General features: G+C 35.0%; 4 protein-coding genes and 1 long non-coding RNA gene across 6 annotated transcripts; 1 reads left to right on the forward strand and 4 right to left on the reverse strand.

Annotated features, from left to right (window-relative positions):
* Nucleotides 1–22: 22 nt before the first annotated feature.
* LOC128182909 (uncharacterized) lies at nucleotides 23–9,458 on the reverse strand. Its single transcript, XM_052851687.1, has 2 exons — nucleotides 9,209–9,458; nucleotides 23–1,094 (listed from the first exon to the last, which is right to left on the reverse strand). Exons 1-2 carry the CDS (start codon nucleotides 9,270–9,272, stop codon nucleotides 790–792), a joined length of 369 nt encoding a protein of 122 aa, XP_052707647.1. The 5' UTR covers nucleotides 9,273–9,458; the 3' UTR covers nucleotides 23–789.
* LOC128182916 (uncharacterized) lies at nucleotides 4,586–6,661 on the forward strand. Its single transcript, XR_008243485.1, has 3 exons — nucleotides 4,586–4,812; nucleotides 5,732–5,785; nucleotides 6,349–6,661. It is a non-coding gene; the product is annotated as an uncharacterized LOC128182916 (long non-coding RNA).
* An 806-nt stretch (nucleotides 9,459–10,264) lies between the features above and the next one.
* Nucleotides 10,265–14,691, reverse strand: LOC128182897 (zonadhesin-like). 2 transcript variants are annotated; one of them, XM_052851669.1, is made up of 2 exons: nucleotides 14,291–14,691; nucleotides 10,265–11,548 (listed from the first exon to the last, which is right to left on the reverse strand). In XM_052851669.1, the coding sequence occupies exons 1-2, from the start codon at nucleotides 14,315–14,317 to the stop codon at nucleotides 10,706–10,708; spliced, it is 870 nt and encodes a 289-aa protein (XP_052707629.1). In that variant the 5' UTR covers nucleotides 14,318–14,691; the 3' UTR covers nucleotides 10,265–10,705. The 2 variants fall into 2 exon arrangements, with proteins under 2 accessions (XP_052707629.1, XP_052707628.1); XM_052851668.1 differs by having other exon boundaries at nucleotides 10,265–11,538; nucleotides 14,291–14,683.
* A 3,038-nt stretch (nucleotides 14,692–17,729) lies between these two features.
* Nucleotides 17,730–20,369, reverse strand: LOC128182899 (zonadhesin-like). The gene is given in 1 exon segment (XM_052851673.1): nucleotides 17,730–20,369. A coding segment is annotated over 1 exon segment (774 nt). The 5' UTR covers nucleotides 18,727–20,369; the 3' UTR covers nucleotides 17,730–17,952.
* Nucleotides 20,370–20,859: 490 nt separating this feature from the next.
* On the reverse strand, nucleotides 20,860–22,085 carry LOC128182903 (uncharacterized). The gene is made up of 2 exons (XM_052851679.1): nucleotides 21,901–22,085; nucleotides 20,860–21,746 (listed from the first exon to the last, which is right to left on the reverse strand). The coding sequence occupies exons 1-2, from the start codon at nucleotides 21,968–21,970 to the stop codon at nucleotides 21,238–21,240; spliced, it is 579 nt and encodes a 192-aa protein (XP_052707639.1). The 5' UTR covers nucleotides 21,971–22,085; the 3' UTR covers nucleotides 20,860–21,237.
* Nucleotides 22,086–22,975: the final 890 nt, after the last annotated feature.

The following is a 22,975-nucleotide window of genomic DNA, read 5'->3' on the forward strand; positions in this document are numbered from 1 at the left end:
AATTTTTTTTATTTTTATTTAGTGATAAGATCTGAGTGTTACCTGAATGCCATGCATCAGACTCAGACTTCTATACAAATATGGAATGGTACTCTACATACACGTACATACACGCACTGAAGGTCACACTTGCTGTTTCCCTGCAGTCAAGGTTGACTATTATATAACGTTTGTATCAGCGTGATGTGTTGACTGTTTAACGTCACATCCAGCACATTATGATCTGTCAGAATAGCTCCAAATGTGGTTCTGTATACTATCCCATATGAACGTTATATTCCAATGTGACCATGCAATTTGTCTATCCACACACATGTGACTAGTATAGTCATCACATAGACACTCTCTTCACGTGATTAGTCTGTCTATTCCATCGATCGCATATATTAGTCTGTCATTTTTTCCATAGATTGCATCTTCACATGACTAATATTCCTTTTATACATGATATAAAAAATGTGTTAATATGTTTTTGGTGTAAGTGACACAATAGCCTGTAAACTGCAGTTTGAGAGAAGTAAACTACTTTTCAAAAGAAGTAAATGAATATAAAATTTTACTTTAGAAAAGGCCGTTACATAATGTTCAGAAGATAAAGAAAACGCAGGGCATTTCTAGTCAAAGAACACACATCAGTTAACTGTTTACCTACATTGTACATCAGAGGCATACGCACTTGCTCTAAAATAAAATGACTAAACGCAATCCGTATCAACCAGACAAAAGACAAAAATGAAGCAAATCTCTCTCTCTCTCTCTCTCTCTCTCTCTCTCTCTCTCTCTCTCTCTTTACTCTGGTAGAATCTGATACTTCTGTCGCTGGTTTCTTTTCCTGACGTAGTAAATTCCCGCCAAAATGACGAGGACCAGAACGACCCCCACGGCTATACCCCCAACGAACGTACCGACGCTGAATTTTGACCCTGACGGGGAGGGAGTGATAGGATGAGGCTCATTGGTCGGTTTTATCGACGTCATGTTGTATGGCACTGTTGTCATATTGAAGGATTCCGTTGTCATGTTGTCGGATTCTGTTGTCATGTTGTAGGATTCCGTTGTCATGTTGTAAGATACAGTTGTCATGTTTTCACATGCTGAAACAATTAAGCTAAACTTAACTCACAATTTATTTATAGACATTAAAGAGGTTCGCTCCTCTCTTTTGGGGTAACTATTTCATGTCAACTCTTCTCTAAAAAAATTGATTATATTTGTAAATTTATATTTTACACTCATTATGCCAAATAAACCATATTGAATAAATTTGTTAAAAGAAAATTATATTATTACAGAGTAAGGGATTATATTTTTGTGGCGGAAGGTTTTCAAGAAGAAAATGAACAATTTTCATACTTCAATAGTTTAATTTTATTCCCTTACTTATTCCATTATTCACCCATTTATTGTTTGTAACTCGTTACTCGCATTTGATTGCGTTTGAGTTCTATCACATGGGTGACAATTCAAAAGTGATTTTTTTCTACAATTGAAAGAAGTCAACTGGTCAAGAAGGTTAGTTTGTGTGAATATGATTAGTGCATGTGTGAGTTTAAGCGTCTGATTTACGTTGTTTGGAACCTTGATATTTGAAATAAATCCCCTATAAAAATATGATATCTGTTCCCAAACATAGTCATCTTCAAATTTTATAAACATTTCCTATATATTCATTTTGTGCATTGTAACAAACATTCAGAAAGACAGCCTTTTATTGTTGCCATGCTGCCCCGTTGCCAAGGTAACTGGGGAGGTAAAAGATGGAAAAATTACGATATTCTAAGGTAATCTGAAAACAACTCTTAATCGATTGCACCAGTTTAAGCTATCCATAATGGAAGAGCAATGCCAATAAAGAGTAAATTGTGCATAAAGGAATATCTCAAGAACGTGTGCATTGAAGCGACACAGAATTGATAACTTATAAAAATAAATAAATGGTATATTCTGCTTCGTCATAAAAGTTCGATTGGTTACGCTACAAAGGAAATGTGTTTAAAAATTATAAATCGTTGCTATGGTTCCAAGTTAGAAAACAAGAAAAATTCAAACATTTTGAGAATTGTTGAAGCAAATCGTATTTCTTTATGTAACATTCTCTCTCTCTCTCTCTCTCTCTCTTTCTCTCTCTCTCTCTCTCTCTCTCTCTCTCTCTCTCTCTCTCTCTCTCTCTCTCTCTCTCTCTCGTGATTAACGCGATCGATGACTACTTCATATATGTACACATATTTACATTCCTTATTTTTTTTGCTTGTAAAGTGTGTTGAAAGCTACGGCAGTTATTATAGCATTGAATCATGATTTTTTGAAGTATACACTCGATCTCATAACTGCAGTGGTGTGTGCATACAAATTGAGTAACGCGCGTATACTTAAAAAAATCATGATTTAATGCTTATATTTACATTATTTTAACTTCATGCCAAGCGAAGCGAGGATTAATGGTAACAGGTAACATGTATATATAAGAGAATCAGTGAAAAATGAAAGTTAATAAAACTAGTCATTTTAACCTTTGAGTACCCTGTGTGCATTACAGTGTTATAACTGCCGTAGCTTTCAACACACTTTACAAGCAAAAAATATGTGGAATGTAAATATAACACTGTAATGCACACAGGGTACTCAAAGGTTAAAATGACGAGTTTTATTATGACGCCACAAACGTTAATTCTGTTAACTGCAACGTCACAAGCGAAAATTAAGGTATCTCACTCCTCATGTTTTGATTTCATTGCGCAGATGATCATTATATTTCAAATGAATATGATTTTATTTATCTAATCATCACAGATAGATTATTATTTCATAATTACACAACATTCATAAAGAAAATCCATTTGAATTCAAGAAACAAACAAGTTTTTTGGGGAACTATTTTTTCGTGCGGAAGGTTTTTTAGACGAAAATGACAGAAACAAGCAATTTTATGAATTTTCAATATACTTTTCTTTTTATTATACTTTATTCATTATTCACATTTTTAACATTTGATAGGTTTGTAACATATTTTATAGGTTCTGTGTGACATGTACAAAATCAAATCTTGAGAATGTGATAGCCGTTTAGCATAAAATCATGCATATATATAGAACATGTCTGAATTTTTTTAAGCCAAATTTTGCGAGAATTTTACCTTTGAAGCCCTATATCTAAAATTTGATATCACTGACCCCCATGTTATATTATGTCAAAATGATACTGAATACATATTTAGGCAAACTGGAGTAATCTTATAAAATTCTTGATATTCAGAAAGTTTTTATTTCAAATCAAATTGTAACTATTAAAGAAATTGTTTTTTTTAAGTGCAAAAAGGTCACACAAAAATTTATGCAGCTTTGTACAATTTTTTTCCGTAATCCCTCTATTCAGTGTGACCATTGTGCATAATTAAAAACAATATTTGAAGAAATAAGTTTGCTTAATCAAAAATACTGACAAAAAATCCTAATCAGGATGAAATTGCATTTTAGGTGCAAAAAGGTCAAATTAAATGGGCCATAACTCAGAGGGATGGATTCTGGTCCCCCATTATCTTTGTATTTTTTAAGTTTGTTTTGTCTACAGATTTCAATGATATACTTCTCCGGAAAATCTTGATACAACAACATTGAGGAGTGGGATACCTTAAAGTTCATGCTTGCGGCTGTTACTGTGGCTCTTCCATTACTTACCATTAGGATAAGATAGGAATTTTAAGGTATAAATCACATTTGTAGACAAGGCATGAAGTTAAAATAATGTAAATATAAGCATTAACAGCGATGTTTGCATACAAATTTTCATACCGCGCTAACGCGCGTTACTCAATTTGTATGCACACACCGCTGCAGATATGAGACGATATACTTTTAAAAAAATCATGATTTAAAGCTATAATAAACAGATTTCTCGTATACAGCCTCTCCATCGAAAAGACTATTAATATATAAACACGTAATTGTAATTATAAATAGAGACTGTCGATAAATATCTTTCTTCCGTTTTAGCTGAGTAAGTCAAACTGATTTGAAGGGAAGAAATACCTCAAATGCTAAGAGATGAAAGTTCAATTTTAAAGGCTTTCATATGTCACACAATCTCATTTAGAATTTGTTTTATTGACAAAAAAAATGTTCATTTTGTTACATTAGTAAAGTGATTTCCCTTCCGCAAATGTAATGCTGTCGTCTCTTCTTGAAAAAAGGGATTAAAATTGAGGAAGTTAATAACACTTAGAAGGAAAATATCGTCAGATCAGGATTTACTGCGACTGGAATATCTTTATAAATGACGCGAACCCCCCCCCCCCCCCCCGACTTTGGACGTAGTATCCCAATACCCAACGAGATTAAAGTAGATTTCTTCTCTAAGTCAAACGTTTTTACATCATAAGTAACCATAAAAATCTGCATGGTTGATTTTGCAATAATTTAAATTTCTCTACTTTCAGGATCGTTTTTATACCGAGAAAAAAAAACCAAGCATACGCAGGATAGATAAGGCTACACATCCTTTTGATATGCTAATGAAGGGATAATGAGTTATGACGTCATAATATAAGCCCCGCCTCTGTATTTCCATATATAGAAAATATACCGAAAACAGCAGTTTAAGCAAAAAATACGGCTGATTTAATACTGCATTAGAAATATATAACTACGAATCATTCATGTGTGTTTTGATAAGTTTACAACAATCAGAATATACGAAGAATTTCCATAACGCATCTGTCGTATGGGTGTGAATCTGCGTCCCAAAAGCGCTCGTCAGACGATGTAAACACGTGTAGCTGGTATTGCCGATGATGGCGATTTTTTGATGATTTATCAGGTATGTAGAATAGATATACAGTGTATTTGTAATGTACCAGATAGCCTAATAACTATTTTATTGTGATTCTATACTGTTGATGCATTTCTGATCGACTTAATGTGTTGTTTCGTAAAAAACATGAGGAGAGACTGCATTGTTTACATTTAGGCCTATACAAAGTAGGCTACATGTAGCTTTAAATTTATTGCCAGTCCGTTAAATTGTTGATCATTTTCACCAATCGACACGAATCAGTTCATAGTACTTGTACTGACAATATTTAGCTTTACACAACTGTTAGTTTTTTTTTTCAATTTGAAAGTAAACAATACAGCACAAAGACTGTGTGAAAACAGCTGATTTGATTTTTTGAAAATCGGTACAGTACAGGCTAAAAGATGCCGATTTCATTTTCTGGAAATTGATGAACAGCTGATCAATAACACCTTTCTACTGTGTTCAATATTCTTCCAAGACAGTTCATTTATATTTTTTGCACATTCATCCAGTTGATATAAGATGTTTATGCACATTAATTCTTAATTATTACTAGTTAGTATTTAGAACTCGGTATATTACTATGTATCATAACACTGTTTGAAATATTGTCACCTGGGTTCATACTTATGATGCTGTATTATTGGTAATAAAAAAAACCCAAATAATAATAAACAAATGACTGCATGGCTCCATCTGATTATCTCAAAATGAGGAATCTACATTCATGGTCATATGATACTATATATGGTATTGTTTGTGTAGAATGTGTATGTGTAACTTTAAAATAATATTTGAAGTGTAGGTCATTTTACCCATTCATGCAAAATATATGTAGACCTTTCACAAAAATGTTCAAATTATTGTTGACATGTTCTTATGTGCATGTAAATTAAATTGTAGGACTTAATTCCCATAATAATGTTTTTGATTTTTGCAGAGTAATTTGAAAAGTGTCACACTTATTTGAGAAAAAAAAAGGCTTGAAGAAAATGTAAGTATTAAAATAACATACATGTATACATGCACAATGATTTATCATTGAAATAATGAAAAATCTGATAATTTTATGAGACAATTCAATTAGAAAAAGCATTTCCATGTTTGAATGGTTTCATGTTTTGGTATGACTGATAGAAACTTATTTTATTTATAAATTTACAATTTTGAATAGTTCATGTTTACAAATTGCTCATCAACATATTAACAATACATTGGAACGTTTTCACATTGACCGCACCAGCATTATAATATCAATCTTGTATAAAATCAGTTAAGTGCGAGAGAGAGAGAGAGCACTTTTAAGGTCATGCTGGGTAAAATAAAGAGGTGCAATAGGATGCTAATAATTTCAAATCGATCAAACTGAAAAGATAGTTCAAAGATGTATTTGAATTTGTGCAAAATTTAAATGTACATCAAAACATAATGAAATGTTTATTAAGATAAACAATTCCATTTATTGTCTATCAAATTGTAGAAAATACTCCATTTCAGTCTTTCAGCCATTTTGATTACAAGTTAAACTTACTGAAATATGTATAATTTTCATTTTAGCTGTTACCTGCTTTGTTCTGGGATTTACCGGTACATAAATGATGTTCTTATTGGTGACAATTTACCTGCACACTTATACTGGGGTCATATAAAAGATGAAATGATGAAAAGAAAAACCTGAACTTTAAGAACAGGAAGACTGTGTTTTTGAAGAGGGGAGAGGAGCAGAACTAAGAAGTCATACAATAAACACATTGACATCATATAAATAAATTGCAATTTTGAGTTTGCATGCATATGTCAGGTTTAAATGATGTCACAGAATTTTTTTTTAAGAAATTTATATTATCTTCTTGAATCAATAAAACTAATGAACCAAATATAATTATTTTTATATTGATTTCATAATTTTGTTTGAGAAGTGAAAGGAGACATTTACTTAAGTTAATATATTAAATTGCTATATGCTGCATGTATTTAGGGTGTAAATGGGTGGGAGAGAGAGAGAGTCTCTGATATAGGAGAATTCAGACTTATTTAAACTCTATATATTGATATACCTACCAAAATGTATTTGATCGCCCTTGTCGCAGGATTTACACAACCTCTTTTCTTTCTCAGTAATGAGCAATTAAAATTTATTTTGTAAATGAATAGATATGCTACCCCCCCCCCCCCTTAATCATTCTGCATATCTTGAATAATAATAAAAGTAAATTTTAATTGTTGTTAAAATTAAAAGTGTAACATGTGTAACACAAAGGTGAATACTGTTGATTTGCTTTATAGTATGGGGGATGAGAAAAGGCTACATACATGTACATGGGCAGATCTACATTTTTAGTCCCTGTGGAAAATTTTAATTTAATTCACAATTTATATAGTAAAACACCATGGTACCTGGCCCCTGGCAAACTGAATAAAGTTAAACCTTTGAACCCCCCCATCCCCAAAATAATGTTTACAGACCCAAGCAGTGCTATAGAATATGCAGTCATTGGGCAAAGGCAGCATATGCATTCATCTGGCATTGAATCATTGTGAAAAAAAAAACATATCTTATTTTTTAATATATATTATCCGGGACGTATATATACTCTGATATCATGAGGCCAATTTAGATAATAATTGTGTACAGTTAGCTCTTATATATTTTTCTCAAATTCCTAAAAAATATTAAGAACTCATTAACTCCGCAAATGCAGTTAACCAAGAAAACTGATACACAGCGGTTTTTTGTTTACATCCATGATGCGACAGAGGAAATGCGGGTGATTCGTCGTAACCTTCTTGTTTCTTTTAGAATAAATAAAACATAAACACCGTGTTTAAATAACCATTTACATAATGTAATGTTGAAACATATCTTAAAATTAATTCGAATTAGGTGATAAAATGACATCGCGCCAATATCAGAAGAGTTATCGCTCAAAGAGTTACCTCCCCTTTTGGGATCACTTGTGCGTTTGAAATGTGTATTGATTTGAGAGACCTTCCAGATTGAGAAATTAAATGCAAAAGTCCAAGTGCAAGACGGCAATGGATATTTTTAAACTTCATATGATTTTCTTCCCCTTTACGAGTTCTTTATGAAAACTGATGCACATTTGTTGAGAGATGAATGTTTACTTTGTTTTTTCAATCCAAATATACCAAAATGCACTATTTTAGGAACAAGTAGCCAGTTTTTTAAGATATTTACATAACAAGTAAACTTTACAACTGAATGAGCATTGATTTCTGTGATGTATGGATAATTTTGAATATGTTGCCATATTACTTACTCTAAACATTCTTTGCCTTGCACTTGAACTTTTTGTTTCAATTTAGCATTGACGTTTTTTGTCTAAAAGAAGCCCACGTGACTCTAAAAAGTCACGTGACCGTCAAATTTAGACATGGTCAAGTTAAGGTGACCCATATCTTTACAAAAACATCCAAAATTGTTAAGAACTATTCATTATGCAGAAATGAATAAACAAAAGCAAAACGACCTCCTTTTACTGCTGTTTAAAAGCAAAATGTTGCCTTAACTGTCCTGCGTAATATTGTGTACCATTTGAACTTGCAAAAAGTCATTAAAATGGCAATGGAAATAATACAGCATTTCCCTTCAGCTTCACATAAAATGTAACACATGTTTAAAATCCGGAAGTGCAGTATCTACTTGCGCTCAGGAAATGATTTTGATTTACAAAATGACGAGGAAAAAATCCCAAACAAGACTCATATTTGCCATTGCCAATTGATTTAAAGACTAGACACTAGACAGTGTATACAGAATTACGGTATTGGGACTGAATTGATTAGACGGAAGTCTTTAATTTCAGACCATTTTCCTTGTAATAACCTCCCCTTTTTAATTTTTTTTTAAATATGTAAAATCGACTTTCGCTTTTATATACACTATTAGACATTGCATTGCTATTGTAATATTCATACGAGTATACTTTTAATATAGATTCTGAGCATGCGGTTTATATCAACGTGACCCGATTATATACTACAAAGAGTATTGAACCACCTAATTCACTGCCAATAGGACCAGCTTCCTGCCCCCTGCCTGTATTCATTCCCACATTCCTCCGAACTGAGACCTCTCCCCCATTTCTTGTTTAGCCTTGTCAGACATTATATAGGCTTGCCCCCCACCCCCACCCCCTCAACTTGAATTAGCTTCTTAAGCCGATGTAAGTCTTGCTGCCAAATCAATTTCGACCCCCTACGTGTACTGTCATCGTCCCAGTCATCTCAGTTATAATCTAGCCGACTGAAAGGCACAGGGTCATTTTCATGTGTGATCAGTAATTAAAATTGACATCTACACTTTTAGGGTTTAGTTCTCACTTCACATTACTATTGATTATGTGTATTTATTCAAATTTCATTTTCCTTATATCAAGTAGAAATGGATATTTACCTTTTGTCTGAAGAAACAGAGCACCACAGAGGATGGATATGACCAGCATAATTTGTTTGGACATGTCTGAGCCTCCCTAGTAGAACCCTGCAGTCAGTCCAATTCATTCAAAACGTCAAAGAGAATCGCGTCACGTGATTGCCTCGTCAAGAATTTTAAGGAAATTCTTATTAATAAAACGCTTAAATAAAACAAGCATACTTAATCAGAATGATAAACCGGCATTCGGTCGGTGTAGGAAGAAATGCATCAAACTGTTTATTGCATGCTTCGTTTGATCATTTTTTTTTTCCTGAAGAGGACTTAAATTTCATGATAAGTACATGCATATTATGGGTTTTACTGTGAATTTTTAAAAATATTTCCTTATACAAAGTTCATTTAAACATTTAAAGCAAAATTTTATATATTTTTTTTAACGAAAACATAGTGAATTATCTTGTCAAATTATTTCTGGTATTTCAGTTGAGTCATTCTAACGAATGAATGAATCAACGAATCCCTCAGAGAAGAACGAAACACCTATATGCTATGTTGGGGCTGTCTGTTGTTTTAGTTCTTTGATTATGCAGAAAATCACTGTCACAGTAACAGAATAAGTAAGGCTAATCTGATTCCATCAAACATTGAATACGCTGACGTCATTTTACAATCGTAATTTATCAATAACAATGTCAAGCAGAGGGTTGTAGTAAATCTATTCCAAGTTTCTTTTTCTTTCTAGAAAATTAAATTTTCATATACTGGGGTCAAACTGTATGACGATTATTTTGTCTATACATGACTGATAAAGCATTAATTCCACAAACCAACAGAACTATGAATGTTTTATCTAAACTATGCTCTGATTAAAAATCTCTTGGCTTTACTTCGGAGAGAGATAGAGAAACTCTGAATTGGATGCACATCATTTCATTAAATTTCATTTATATGCGCTTTAATGATGCGTCAAATCAAATTTGAGATTCAAGGCACTATTTTGCTTTCTAGTTAAGAATGTTCAAACAATACAATTACAATAAAATATACAATATGTATTTAGTATAAATTAACACAAGTGTAAATTATCTAACGTAGTTGTTTATTGGGGTTGGATATGATGCACTTATAGTAAACCAAGCATATTAGAAATCTGTAGAATCGAAATTAGGAAGAAAAAATATTTGACATTTATTTTTAACGTTAACACAGCTAGATTGAAACAAAATGTAATAAATGAACAATGCTTTACATACAGCTAACAAAAAACCCATGAAAATGTTTGATATTTTGAAGTAAGGAGATACAATGGAATGTCTGGACTACCATCTTTCTCGATCCCCGGCTCCCTTTTCTTAAGTAACTGTCAAAATAACATTTACAGTGAATTTAAAAATCTGGAAATTTTTCTTGTACACTTGTGTAACTATATAAATACACACACATTCACATCTCTCTCTCTCTCTCTCTCTCTCTCTCTCTCTCTCTCTCTCTCTCTCTCTCTCTCTCTCATATTTCTCATTCTATAGTTTTATATTGCACTTTTTCTTCAAGCACCCGCCTTCTTTTTCTAACACCATAGATTCCCGCCATTACAATGAAAACAAAGACAATCCCCACACCTATGCCTCCGAAGAATGTGCCGGTGCTGAACTTTGATTTCGACGGCGAGGGAGTAACTGTGGGGTTAATTCGTGTGGTCATGGTTGAATGACCGGTTGTCATATTCGATGGAACGGTTGTCATGTTGGATGGTACGGTTGTCATGTTGGAAGGCACGGTTGTCATGTTGGATGGAACAGTTGTCATGTTGGTAGGAACGGTTGTCATGTTCGATGGTACGGTTGTCATGTTCGATGGTATGGTTGTCATGTTCGACGGAACAGTTGTCATGTTGGAAGGAACGGTTGTCATGTTGGAAGGCATGGTTGTCATGGTCGAAGGAACGGTTGTCATGTTGGAAGGCATGGTTGTCATGTTGGAAGGAACGGTTGTCATGTTGGAAGGCATGGTTGTCATGTTGGAAGGAACAGTTGTCATGTTGGAAGGCACGGTTGTCATGTTCGATGGAACGGTTGTCATGTTCGAAGGAAGGGTTGTCATGTTGGAAGGAACGGTTGTCATGTTGGAAGGAACGGTTGTCATGTTGGAAGGCATGGTTGTCATGGTCGAAGGAACGGTTGTCATGTTGGAAGGCACGGTTGTCATGGTCGAAGGAACGGTTGTCATGTTCGATGGCACGGTTGTCATGTTCGATGGTACGGTTGTCATGGTCATTTGAACGGTTGTTGCATTGTCAACAGAGACCAATTCTTCATTATGACTAGAAGATCCCATCAATTCATTATTCCCTGAAATATACTATATGTTTAAAAACGTTTTATTCTAAACACATCTCCGTCTTTCTCTTTCTTTCTCTCTCAATTTTGAGCGAAACATTTTTTTTGTTCGAGGTTTGATTTTCACACGTACGTTTATCATCTTATTTCTGAAAATGAATGCGATCTTACAGCTGACAGTAAGGTCTGAGTCTTTATATGAGGAAATTTCCTCGTTTAAATGATAATGAGTCATGCCGAATAATTTTCTTTCTAAGTCAATTTACCCTCACTAAATACTTGCTTTATTCAATACGATTAAAACTAGAGTTGTAAATCTACACTTCTGCGATTTTAGTTGGATTGTTGCTTTATTTTATTTAGAATATACTCTTTTATCAAGATGTCAGAGAATTTTCTTTGGACAACTTATAGAGACAGAAGGATGGTAGACTAAGTACAGAAGGATGGTAGACTAAGTACAGAAGGATGGTAGACTAAGTACAGAAGGATGGTAGACTAAGTACAGAAGGATGGTAGACTTAGTACAGAAGGATGGTAGACTAAGTACAGAAGGATGGTAGACTAAGTACAGAAGGATGGTAGACTTAGTACAGAAGGATGGTAGACTAAGTACAGAAGGATGGTAGACTAAGTACAGAAGGATGGTAGACTAAGTACAGAAGGATGGTAGACTTAGTACAGAAGGATGGTAGACTAAGTACAGAAGGATGGTAGACTAAGTACAGAAGGATGGTAGACTTAGTACAGAAGGATGGTAGACTTAGTACAGAAGGATGGTAGACTAAGTACAGAAGGATGGTAGACTAAGTACAGAAGGATGGTAGACTTAGTACAGAAGGATGGTAGACTAAGTACAGAAGGATGGTAGACTAAGTACAGAAGGATGGTAGACTAAGTACAGAAGGATGGTAGACTAAGTACAGAAGGATGGTAGACTTAGTACAGAAGGATGGTAGACTAAGTACAGAAGGATGGTAGACTAAGTACAGAAGGATGGCAGACTAAGTACAGAAGGATGGTAGACTAAGTACAGAAGGATGGTAGACTAAGTACAGAAGGATGGTAGACTAAGTACAGAAGGATGGTAGACTTAGTACAGAAGGATGGTAGACTAAGTACAGAAGGATGGTAGACTAAGTACAGAAGGATGGTAGACTAAGTACAGAAGGATGGTAGACTAAGTACAGAAGGATGGTAGACTAAGTACAGAAGGATGGTAGACTAAGTACAGAAGGATGGTAGACTAAGTACAGAAGGATGGTAGACTAAGTACAGAAGGATGGTAGACTAAGTACAGAAGGATGGTAGACTTAGTACAGAAGGATGGTAGACTTAGTACAGAAGGATGGTAGACTAAGTACAGAAGGATGGTAGACTAAGTACAGAAGGATGGTAGACTAAGTACAGAAGGATGGTAGACTTAGTACAGAAGGATGGTAGACTAAGTACAGAAGGATGGTAGACTAAGTACAGAAGGATGGTAGACTAAGTACAGAAGGATGGTAGACTAAGTACAGAAGGATGGTAGACTAAGTACAGAAGGATGGTAGACTAAGTACAGAAGGATGGTAGACTAAGTACAGAAGGATGGTAGACTAAGTACAGAAGGATGGTAGACTAAGTACAGAAGGATGGTAGACTAAGTACAGAAGGATGGTAGACTTAGTACAGAAGGATGGTAGACTAAGTACAGAAGGATGGTAGACTAAGTACAGAAGGATGGTAGACTAAGTACAGAAGGATGGTAGACTAAGTACAGAAGGATGGTAGACTAAGTACAGAAGGATGGTAGACTTAGTACAGAAGGATGGTAGACTTAGTACAGAAGGATGGTAGACTAAGTACAGAAGGATGGTAGACTAAGTACAGAAGGATGGTAGACTAAGTACAGAAGGATGGTAGACTTAGTACAGAAGGATGGTAGACTAAGTACAGAAGGATGGAAGACTAAGTACAGAAGGATGGTAGACTTAGTACAGAAGGATGGAAGACTAAGTACAGAAGGATGGTACTAGACTTAGTACAGAAGGATGGAAGACTAAGTACACTTCAATGCATGAATGAACTTTTACTTTTTGTTTACCGGTATGTGTATAAGCATAAAAAACACAAGAAGAAAAATTGATTATCATTAACCATGGCAGATCTGAATTAATTAACATATCATTAAAGTGCAGATTCCAGACCCCTAGCTGCAAGTCTGTAGCTCCCGGTCTGAAAAAATTCGGATGGACGACCTCCATCCGAATTTTTTCAGACCGGGAGCTACAGACCTGCAGGTATAAGACCCCTAAATTGAAAGCCACCAATTCCTGATGGCTAATACATAGACCGAGGAGCCGTGTAGACTGACGATTCTGTTATCACTGACGATGACCGTTACCCGTGGTTAGGAGAAGATTATCCAGCAGATTATCAGTGTATCTGTCAGTACAGAAGTATGCGGCATAATCTTGCTTGTCCTTGAGTACATGCATACCGGTAAAGGGTCTAACAGTTATATACCGCCGGATAGAAGTTGAGAGTAATAGGCAAAATATAATATTAATTAAATTTTGAAGGAAGATTTGTTTCTTTTGTTAGAAATCGTCACTAAATGGATGTAACATGTCAATTACTACAAATGCTTAGCATGCCTACTACTTCCTTTAATTAAAAAAAAAAACATGTGACTTACTATCCATGAATACCTAAATATTATCAATTTACTAGTATATTGATAAAAATAGTATAAGAATGTAAAATACAGTTAAAAAGTTACCTTTTGTTTGGAGAACCATAACTCCATAGATGAAGAAAAGAGACAGAACCAGGCGTGTCGCCATTATTGATGGTGTCGCTTGTTATCCTACAGTATTGTATTGTATCCTATCAGGATCGTGTATAGCTAGCGTATCCTAGAGTATCCTATAGTACCGTAGATATTATAGGTAGCGTTCCCAATGACTGTAGGCTGTTAGTGTTTGTGTCTGTCCGTCTCACTTCACGAATACCTTCTTCACACCGTCTCCTTTGATTTCCGTGTCTCGGGGTCAAGGTCGATCGAGCGATAGGTAGAGGCGGGTAGATCAAGAATGAGGCAGGCCTATACTGACGATCAGTTTGGCGGGACCCGGGGTATAGAGATGTATAACGGCTTTGATATCAATTAACTGATTATGCCAATATGACGAAAGATCACATGATCCAAAATCAGTTTTTAGACTTTGTAAAGTACAGAAAGTACAAAATTCACTTCCTGCTTTACCATACCTATTTAGGAGAGGGAGGGGGCGACCACAATAAAAACACTTCCTCAATTAAGGTAAACTAGCGTTCACACTGGCAGATTTTGTGATCGTTTGTGGGAATGAGTAGAACCATAGAAAATCAGTTTTTGTTTTTTTTCATCGATTTTATGATATGTCAAGCATATAATTATGTTGCTTGACATATTTCAAAAGCTTTAAGTATTTTTCTATGGCCTGGACACACTGATTTGGAACCATTCAATAGACGCCTTACAAATATAATATCATAGGTCTACCTCAAGTTTGCCATGCAAAATCACATATATAGCTTGTAGAGTGCAATTAGATATCTAACGTTGTCGTAATTTTTATCATTCAACTATTGACATCAGGGGCGGATACAGGATTTGTAGTTAGGGGGGGCGTGGATAAAATTATTGAGGCAGAGGGGTCTGGGGGCCGCCTTGAGGCCCCCCGTGGGTCCAGGGCAAAGCCCTGGTGGGGGCCGGGGGGGGGGGGGGCGAAGCTCCTGGGTTTTCGTGTATTTTTAAGGTAAAACCAGGCTCAAAATAGTGGTATTTTTTTTAGTTATGTACACTTTTAAAAGATGAAATAAGCAATAAAAATAAACATAGATAAAGTTTTCATTTCTTTTAATCACCAGACTTCTGCCATCTACTATTTCACCTTGGTGCTTACTTCCTTTACACAAAAGCCTATAACATATATATATAACATATTGTTACTTATACCTAATACATGTATTGAATTAAAAACAAAATATTTTAGAAATTTATGAACTCCCAAAATTAACCAGGTTATCAAAGTTACAACATTCTTATGACGTTACGGTATCCGACCCCCTATTAGCTGTTAGAAATATCTGAATTGCATCAAATCTTCAGTATTCTTATATTAAAATAGTCTATTTACCTAGAAAAAAAATCAAAAAATATACAGTAATTAATTAATGAGTGCACATAGACCATCTGGTTTTAAATGCAATTATATATTCAGAAATTTTTGCGTGCATCGGAATGGGGAAATGACAGCGCAGTCTACACTTGAAACAAAACTGCTGGGATTTCCAGTCGATTCTTGGTCGAAGCCCCAAGTTCAGGGCCCTGGGGAATTTGATGCAGCCACCATAATGAAATGACCAACACTGCTTGTTTTAAACACAGTTTAATTGGCTGTCAACATGCATTAGGATCAGATGTTTATAGATGTTTATAGAGCAGCAGAATTACATTCAGCATAGCACAGCTGGTGTATCAATGAGGTTAACATTAAGTCAGGCATAATTATAAATAAAGTGAAACACAAAATGCTAACTTTTCTATGTAAAATTTATCAAATCATCTACAGTAATGCATACTTTGAAAATTTTAGGGGGGGGGGGGCGTGCGCCCTCCACGCCCCCCCCCCCTTAAATCCGCCAGTGGACATAGCCCAGAATAAAGTAACACAAATGGAGTCTCTAAGAAATGCACGACGTATGAAATCAAGAAGTTTGTATGATAATAATGTGATAAACTGTAAACGTTTTATGTTTGGCGTGTAGGATATTTGGCGGAAGTTAGTTTTTGAAAAATTTGGCGCGGATTTGAATAAGCTTATTCCTGTATATTACTATTCTAAACATATATGCATGGCATTTAGCGATGTTCCTAATTAAGCGGAAGCCGCTTTCCGCCAAAAGCACTAAATAGAATACACAGCCAAATGTAGTACGTTTACAGTACTCTGTTGCAAGATATCCTCGATTCACAGTTTGCTTAATTACTCAATATTTATAAATACCTCATGTTTCAAACGACGTTCATACAAAAGTATAAAAAATTTCCAAGAATTCTACCTTGCAAAACCCTCTCTTGCTTATCAGGTCAGTTTCAATACACGGCTAAATTTGTGATGTCTGCGGGTATTTTGGATTACAATTAAGGCGAATGATAACGTTGAACAAATCAAACGAAGCATTTTGGAAATAAACAGTGAAGAAGATGGAGGAACGAGCGGCAAACCAATGTCATCAAGGTCACCGACATCAAGGTCACAGACTCTGGGGTGCTACAGTTAATTGGTTAACAGGTTATTGTTAATAGGGGAGGGAAGGGCTAATCTGAACTTGGATTTTAGAGCTGGATATGCAGACATGGAATATAAGTTAATGTGATCAAGATTTTATATTACAGAACATCAAACGAAAGATTCCGTACGATGTAATACTGTACATGTATAGAATCTTTATATCATTCAGTTTTGTATTTTGACGATTATATTCATCAATTCAATCTCAATATTGACTGGGTTTGATTTTTTGCAATTAGCAATAAATGAATGTGACATGGAACAATTTCTGAACCTTAACAAAATAAATTTGTTCTTCATTTTTAAGGGAAACCAAACTGTTTTCAACTTTTTTACATTCTCTATAAAGCTGTATGCATTTGCTGTTTCCCTGCAGTCCAGGTTGACTAATATAAAACGTTTGAACCAGCCTGATTTGTTGACTGTTTAACGTCCCAACCAGAATATTACGACAAGTCAGAATAGCTCCAAATGTTGTCCTGTATAGTATCCCTTATGGGCTTTATATTGTAATGTAATCAAATTGTCTATCCCATTCTCACATGACTAGTATAATAACACTGTAGACACTCTCATCATGTGATTAGTCAGTCTATTTCATCAATCATCGCTCGCGTATTCTAGTCTGTCTATACTCCATAGATACAATTTATATGACTTATATTCCTTTTATACATAATGTTTTTATGTGTTTGCGGAGTATGAGTCACAACAGACTGGAAACTGCAGTTTGAAAGAAGTAAACTATTTTCAAAAAAAGTAAATAAATATAAAATTTACTTTGTTTAAAAAATTGCATGATGTTCAGAAGATATAGAAAAGGAGACATTGCAGACAGATTGTCATTTATGTGAAGCACTACTGTAAACAATATAATGCAGGGCATTTCCAGTCAAGGAACACACATCGGTTTCAAAATAGAATTTACCTATATATGTACATAACAAGCAAACACACTAACTCTAAAAAAAAAAAATAACCAACAAACGCCATCCCCACCCAGAGAAAGATAAAACAAAATTTCATCTCTCTCTCTCTCTCTCTCTCTCTCTCTCTCTCTCTCTCTCTCTCTCTCTCTCTCTCTCTCTCTCTCTCATATTTCTCATTCTATAGTTTCACTTTGCACTTTTTCTTCAAGCGCCCGCCTCCCTTTTATTACACCGTAGATTCCCGCCATTACAATGAAAACAATTACAATCCCCACGCCTATGCCTCCGAAGAATGTGCCGGTGCTGAACTTTGATTTCGACGGCGAGGGAGTAACTGTGGGGTTAATTCGTGTGGTCATATCCGATGGAACGGTTGTCATATTCGATGGAACGGTTGTCATTTTGGATGGAACAGTTGTCATGTTCGATGGAACAGTTGTTATGTTGGAAGGAACGGTTGTCATGTTGGATGGAACGGTTGTCATGTTTGAAAGCATGGTTTTCATGTTCGATGGAACAGTTGTCATGGTCTACAGAACAGTTGTCATATTCGATGGAACAGTTGTCATGTTCGATGGTACGGTTGTCATGTTCCACGAAACAGTTGTCATGTTCGATGGAACGGTTATCATGTTGGAAGGCACGGTTGTCATGTTCGACAGAACAGTTGTCATGGTCGAAAGAACGGTTATCATGTTGGAAGGCACGGTTATCATGTTGGACGGAACAGTTGTCATGTTTGAAGGAAAGGTTGTTATGTTGGATGTTACGATTCTCATGTGTGAAGGAACGGTTGTCTTGTTGGATGGAACAGTTTTCATGTTGGATGGAACAGTTGTCATAGTCGATGGAAAGGTTGTCATGTTGGACGGAATGGTTGTCATGTTGGATGGATTGGTTGTCATGTTCGAAGGAACGGTTGTCGTGATGGATGGAACAGTTCTCATTTTTTAAGGCACGGTTGTCATGTTGGATTTTATACTGTTGAATTTTCCCAAAAAGTTTTCAAATGATGGCATTAGAATATGATTAAACATAATATGATTAGATACTTTTAATAAAAATTAATGACATTAAAATATATTCTGGTGCTCGAATTGGTTAACACTGAGATATATCCTAGAGCCCGAGATAATGTTTTTTTTCTTTTTAATATAATTTTCCTAAGTACCGAAAATAATTGCATATGAAAAGATTGTTTCACGTGTAGCTATAAAACAAGCTTTACCGTTCCCATCACGGGAACTCTGGGGAAATATGATTTTAAATGACTTAACTTACTCTCATATACATGTCGAAAGCAAACAGTACGTTGGATAAAAAGTATACACCCACAGATTGAGCATAACATGATATAGTAAAACATAGGAATACACTATTACATATATAGGAATATAATATTACATTGATTCATTAAAGTGTTACTTATAATTTATTTTTCCACTTCCAAGCACCTCACATTGAGCCATAACTTTTGATCATGCAGTAAATAAATACAAACGTAATTACAATGTATTATAGCAATTAAATACTTTGTAAGATTCAACATTCCATCAATTAATCAATAAATCATTGAAACAATAAATCGATGATCTACATTTGCAAATATGTTTCTACATGTGAACCTACTGAATAGCAAAAACGTTTAATTCTGTATAATTATTTAAATTCCTTATATTGTTGCATGTAAAATATGTGGACAGCTACTGCAGTAATTAAGCATTGGATGCTTATTTTTGAATATCATCGGTGCTATAACACACAAGGCATTGCAGACGAATTAAATACAGCATTAGCATTCAATGCTTATATTTATATTTGTTAAAAACTGTTTGCCTGTCTGCAAATGTGACCCATACCTCAAAATTACTGTATTTTCCTAAGATGAAATGAATGGAAGAGCCACTGTAACAGCCACTAGCGTGAACTTTGATTTTCGCTTGTGACGTTGCAGTTTAACATGCCGTGTTTAACTTTTGTGACATTATAATTAAATTTATCATTTACATATATTTACATTCTACTGTGTTTTTCCATTAAATTCCGTGATGTTTAAATGCCTCTAAATGCAACACCTATTCACTGCGTATGAATTAACGAGTAATTTACATAAGTAGTTCTCAAACAGTGATTTCTATATTATCGGTTAAATGGCATTTCACGAATATTGGCAAAACACCATGTTTTATAATTATTCAACAAAAAAGTTGACTCTATTGTTAAAAGCAACATTTCAAAAGTTATTTATCATGGGTTATATTTTTATGCTCGTCGATCTCATCTCACAAAACAGCTGTTCTTGCTGTTACTTATTCACTCCCTCCGTGATCTGCACATTATATCGATTGATTTAAAAAAAACCGATTGATTTCTTCAGTAAGGAAATGTAAATATAAGCATTAAATGATTTATTTTTAACGTCGCCGTGTCAATAACTGCCGTCAGGTGAGCATACAAATTATCATAACGCGCTAACGCGTTATTCAATTTGTCTGCTCACATGACGGCAGTTATTGACACGACGACGTCAAAAATAAATCATTCAATGCTATAGTATCCTTTCAGTACCCTTTGTGTGTTACGGTGTTATTACTGCAGATATATAACGTTACATTTGCAAATATGCTTCCTAATATATGACCTATAGAATAGCGAAAACGTTCAATTCTGTATGAACGTTTTTGTGACGTCACAATGATAAGAGCACGCACTTATCGCTTTACGGTTGCAATATTGTAAACGTGAAAACACCGCTGTCTTAATGATTCTGAACGGTTTGCCTTCTCAAACGTGAATTTAAGTAATAAACAGCAATGTTACAATATGAACTTGGTTGGAACGTGATCAAAACTTCTGAGAAGCTCTTCGGGCTTCACGTGATTTGATCACGTGACCAACCAAGTTCATATCCCAGTGAACTTTTTAAATTGCTGTATATTTATTCATTGATGTCCTCACACTTTACATGCAAAAAATATATTGAATGCCGGTAAATACTAGTATTGTAAAAAGGTTTGTTTTGCTCAAACGCAAATATAAGTAGTAAACAACAATGAAATAAAGTTCACTGAGATATGATCTTTTTGGTACATGATTTATTCTTCCTAGAAGCCCTATGGCTTCACATGATTTGATCACGTAATTAAACAAGTTCAAATCCCAGAGAACTTTGAACAAACTGTTTTTAAAAGAATTCTTGCAAGTAATGACAACATTGACATATACACAATGGACAAGTCTTCAGCATAATGTTGAGTTCTAACTTATAAATTATGCAAAAATGAGAAATACAGTATTTTCTATGTGTTTGACATGAGATATTGCACGGAGACATACTACATAGAGTACTAGTAAATTCATCAGAAAACATTTTAAAAAATAGTCATAAATAAGTAAAACAAAATAATTACATTTTACATACTTTGATGACGCGTATATTTATGACGTAACCGAAATAACTACATGGCCCTATACTGCACGCTGTCATGTGGGTATTTTTTTCTGTCGATGATACAGTACACGAGTCCTACACACGCCAGCGTCACACAAAGTCCAACAGCCGCTCCCCCCAAAAAACTCCACGCCTCAAATTTGCTCTTCTTCGCGGGCTTGGGAACACGTGATGTCGTGTGGGGAATTGTGTGAGGTATTGATGACGTCTTTGTTGATTCTGACATATTGTGTGACGATGAAGTAGTAGCTGGTGATGGAGATTCGCTAGATGAATTGGTTTGTTGCGTTGTCATGTTGGGAAAAACGGATGTCACATTCGAAGTGATTGGTTCTGTTGTACTGTTGTGATGCCCCGATGTTGTCATGGTTACGGGGTTTGACATGCTCGTGTTAGCAGATACAGTTGTGAGTCCCGGTGTTGTCATGGTAACACTCCCTGACACGGTAGAATCAGCAGAACTTTGAGCGGGGGACACTGGTGCTGCACTCAATCTAAATCTACTTATTCTATTTTCTGTGAGAAATAAATAAATAAATGAATAAATAAATAAACACACTGCAAAAACGGATAGAATTTGGTGGATATAAACATTAAAAAGAGTTATTCGTAGTCACGTACATGTGTGTGTTTTTGGCATAGAGTTTACGTATTTTTACATGTAACATACCTCTATTTGGTGATCCGTATACATCATAAAAAATAAGAATAAATCCAACTAATAGTGATATTTTCTCCATAATTATAATAAAGTTAAAGACTAACGAGAAGCAGTCATTCACATACTCTGTACGTATTAGCAATAACTATACAACAAATCTGAGGCAAAGGTTACATTAGAGTGTTGTGCCTGGCACGGCGTAGACATGTTATCACCTCGCTGGAGAGATACCCGGATTTTATCGATAATGGGGACAGAGTTGATATCAGTTACATACCTCGTCTGTGTGAGCCGCGACATTGGGAAATTGTCGTGAATGAAATGGCGTAATCCCCTATTTCATAGTACGCATGTATGTGGTTCTGAATTGTACAAATCAACGAGTGAACGGTTGTTAAAGGAGAAACTGCAGAAGTCAGTTTGCAATGATCTAGATTTATCACAACACCAAAATTAAAGATGTAAAATGTATAATAATGAGGAGAATCTAATATTAACTATGGAACATTTAATGAACATACCTGTATATTTCATTCTGGAATAGTTTAAGAAGTATTAAAGTATTTTTTATCACTTGGAGTCATCGACATATTCTGTTCGGAATACTACCTAATAAAATGTGGTTCTTAGAGAAAAGAGCAGACTTCTTTTTGTAAAATAACTACATGTGCATATCGTTTTAATTCATGTTTTTAATTATCAAAATGTTTCATGTTGAAAAGAAAACTGAAGAAATCCACGCAAATTTAATCCAGAAAGGAGTTAACTCTCGTTCAAATTTAGGTTCAGATATCTGGCCGGTATTTGATCTTTCATCTGTGTCCCCTAATCTCACAGGGAGCGTGCCAAGCGTACATGTAAGTACTGCTTCTTTTACGCCGTCATCCTCTTGTGTTGGTTGAGTACACTATTGGAAAAAATCAAAGAACTGAGAGTAGCGATGGTCGATACTTATAAGAAAAGTGTCATTGCCTCCACTCTTTAGACTTAAACCGGTGGTGTGCTTATAGAATAAATATACGAGCGGTCATTGGTTTTGAAATATCATATCACACAGTAAGAACTTCGATGTGTGATTCATTGT

This window comes from Crassostrea angulata, chromosome 5 (assembly GCF_025612915.1).
Source record: "Crassostrea angulata isolate pt1a10 chromosome 5, ASM2561291v2, whole genome shotgun sequence".
Lineage (NCBI taxonomy): Eukaryota > Metazoa > Mollusca > Bivalvia > Ostreida > Ostreidae > Magallana > Magallana angulata.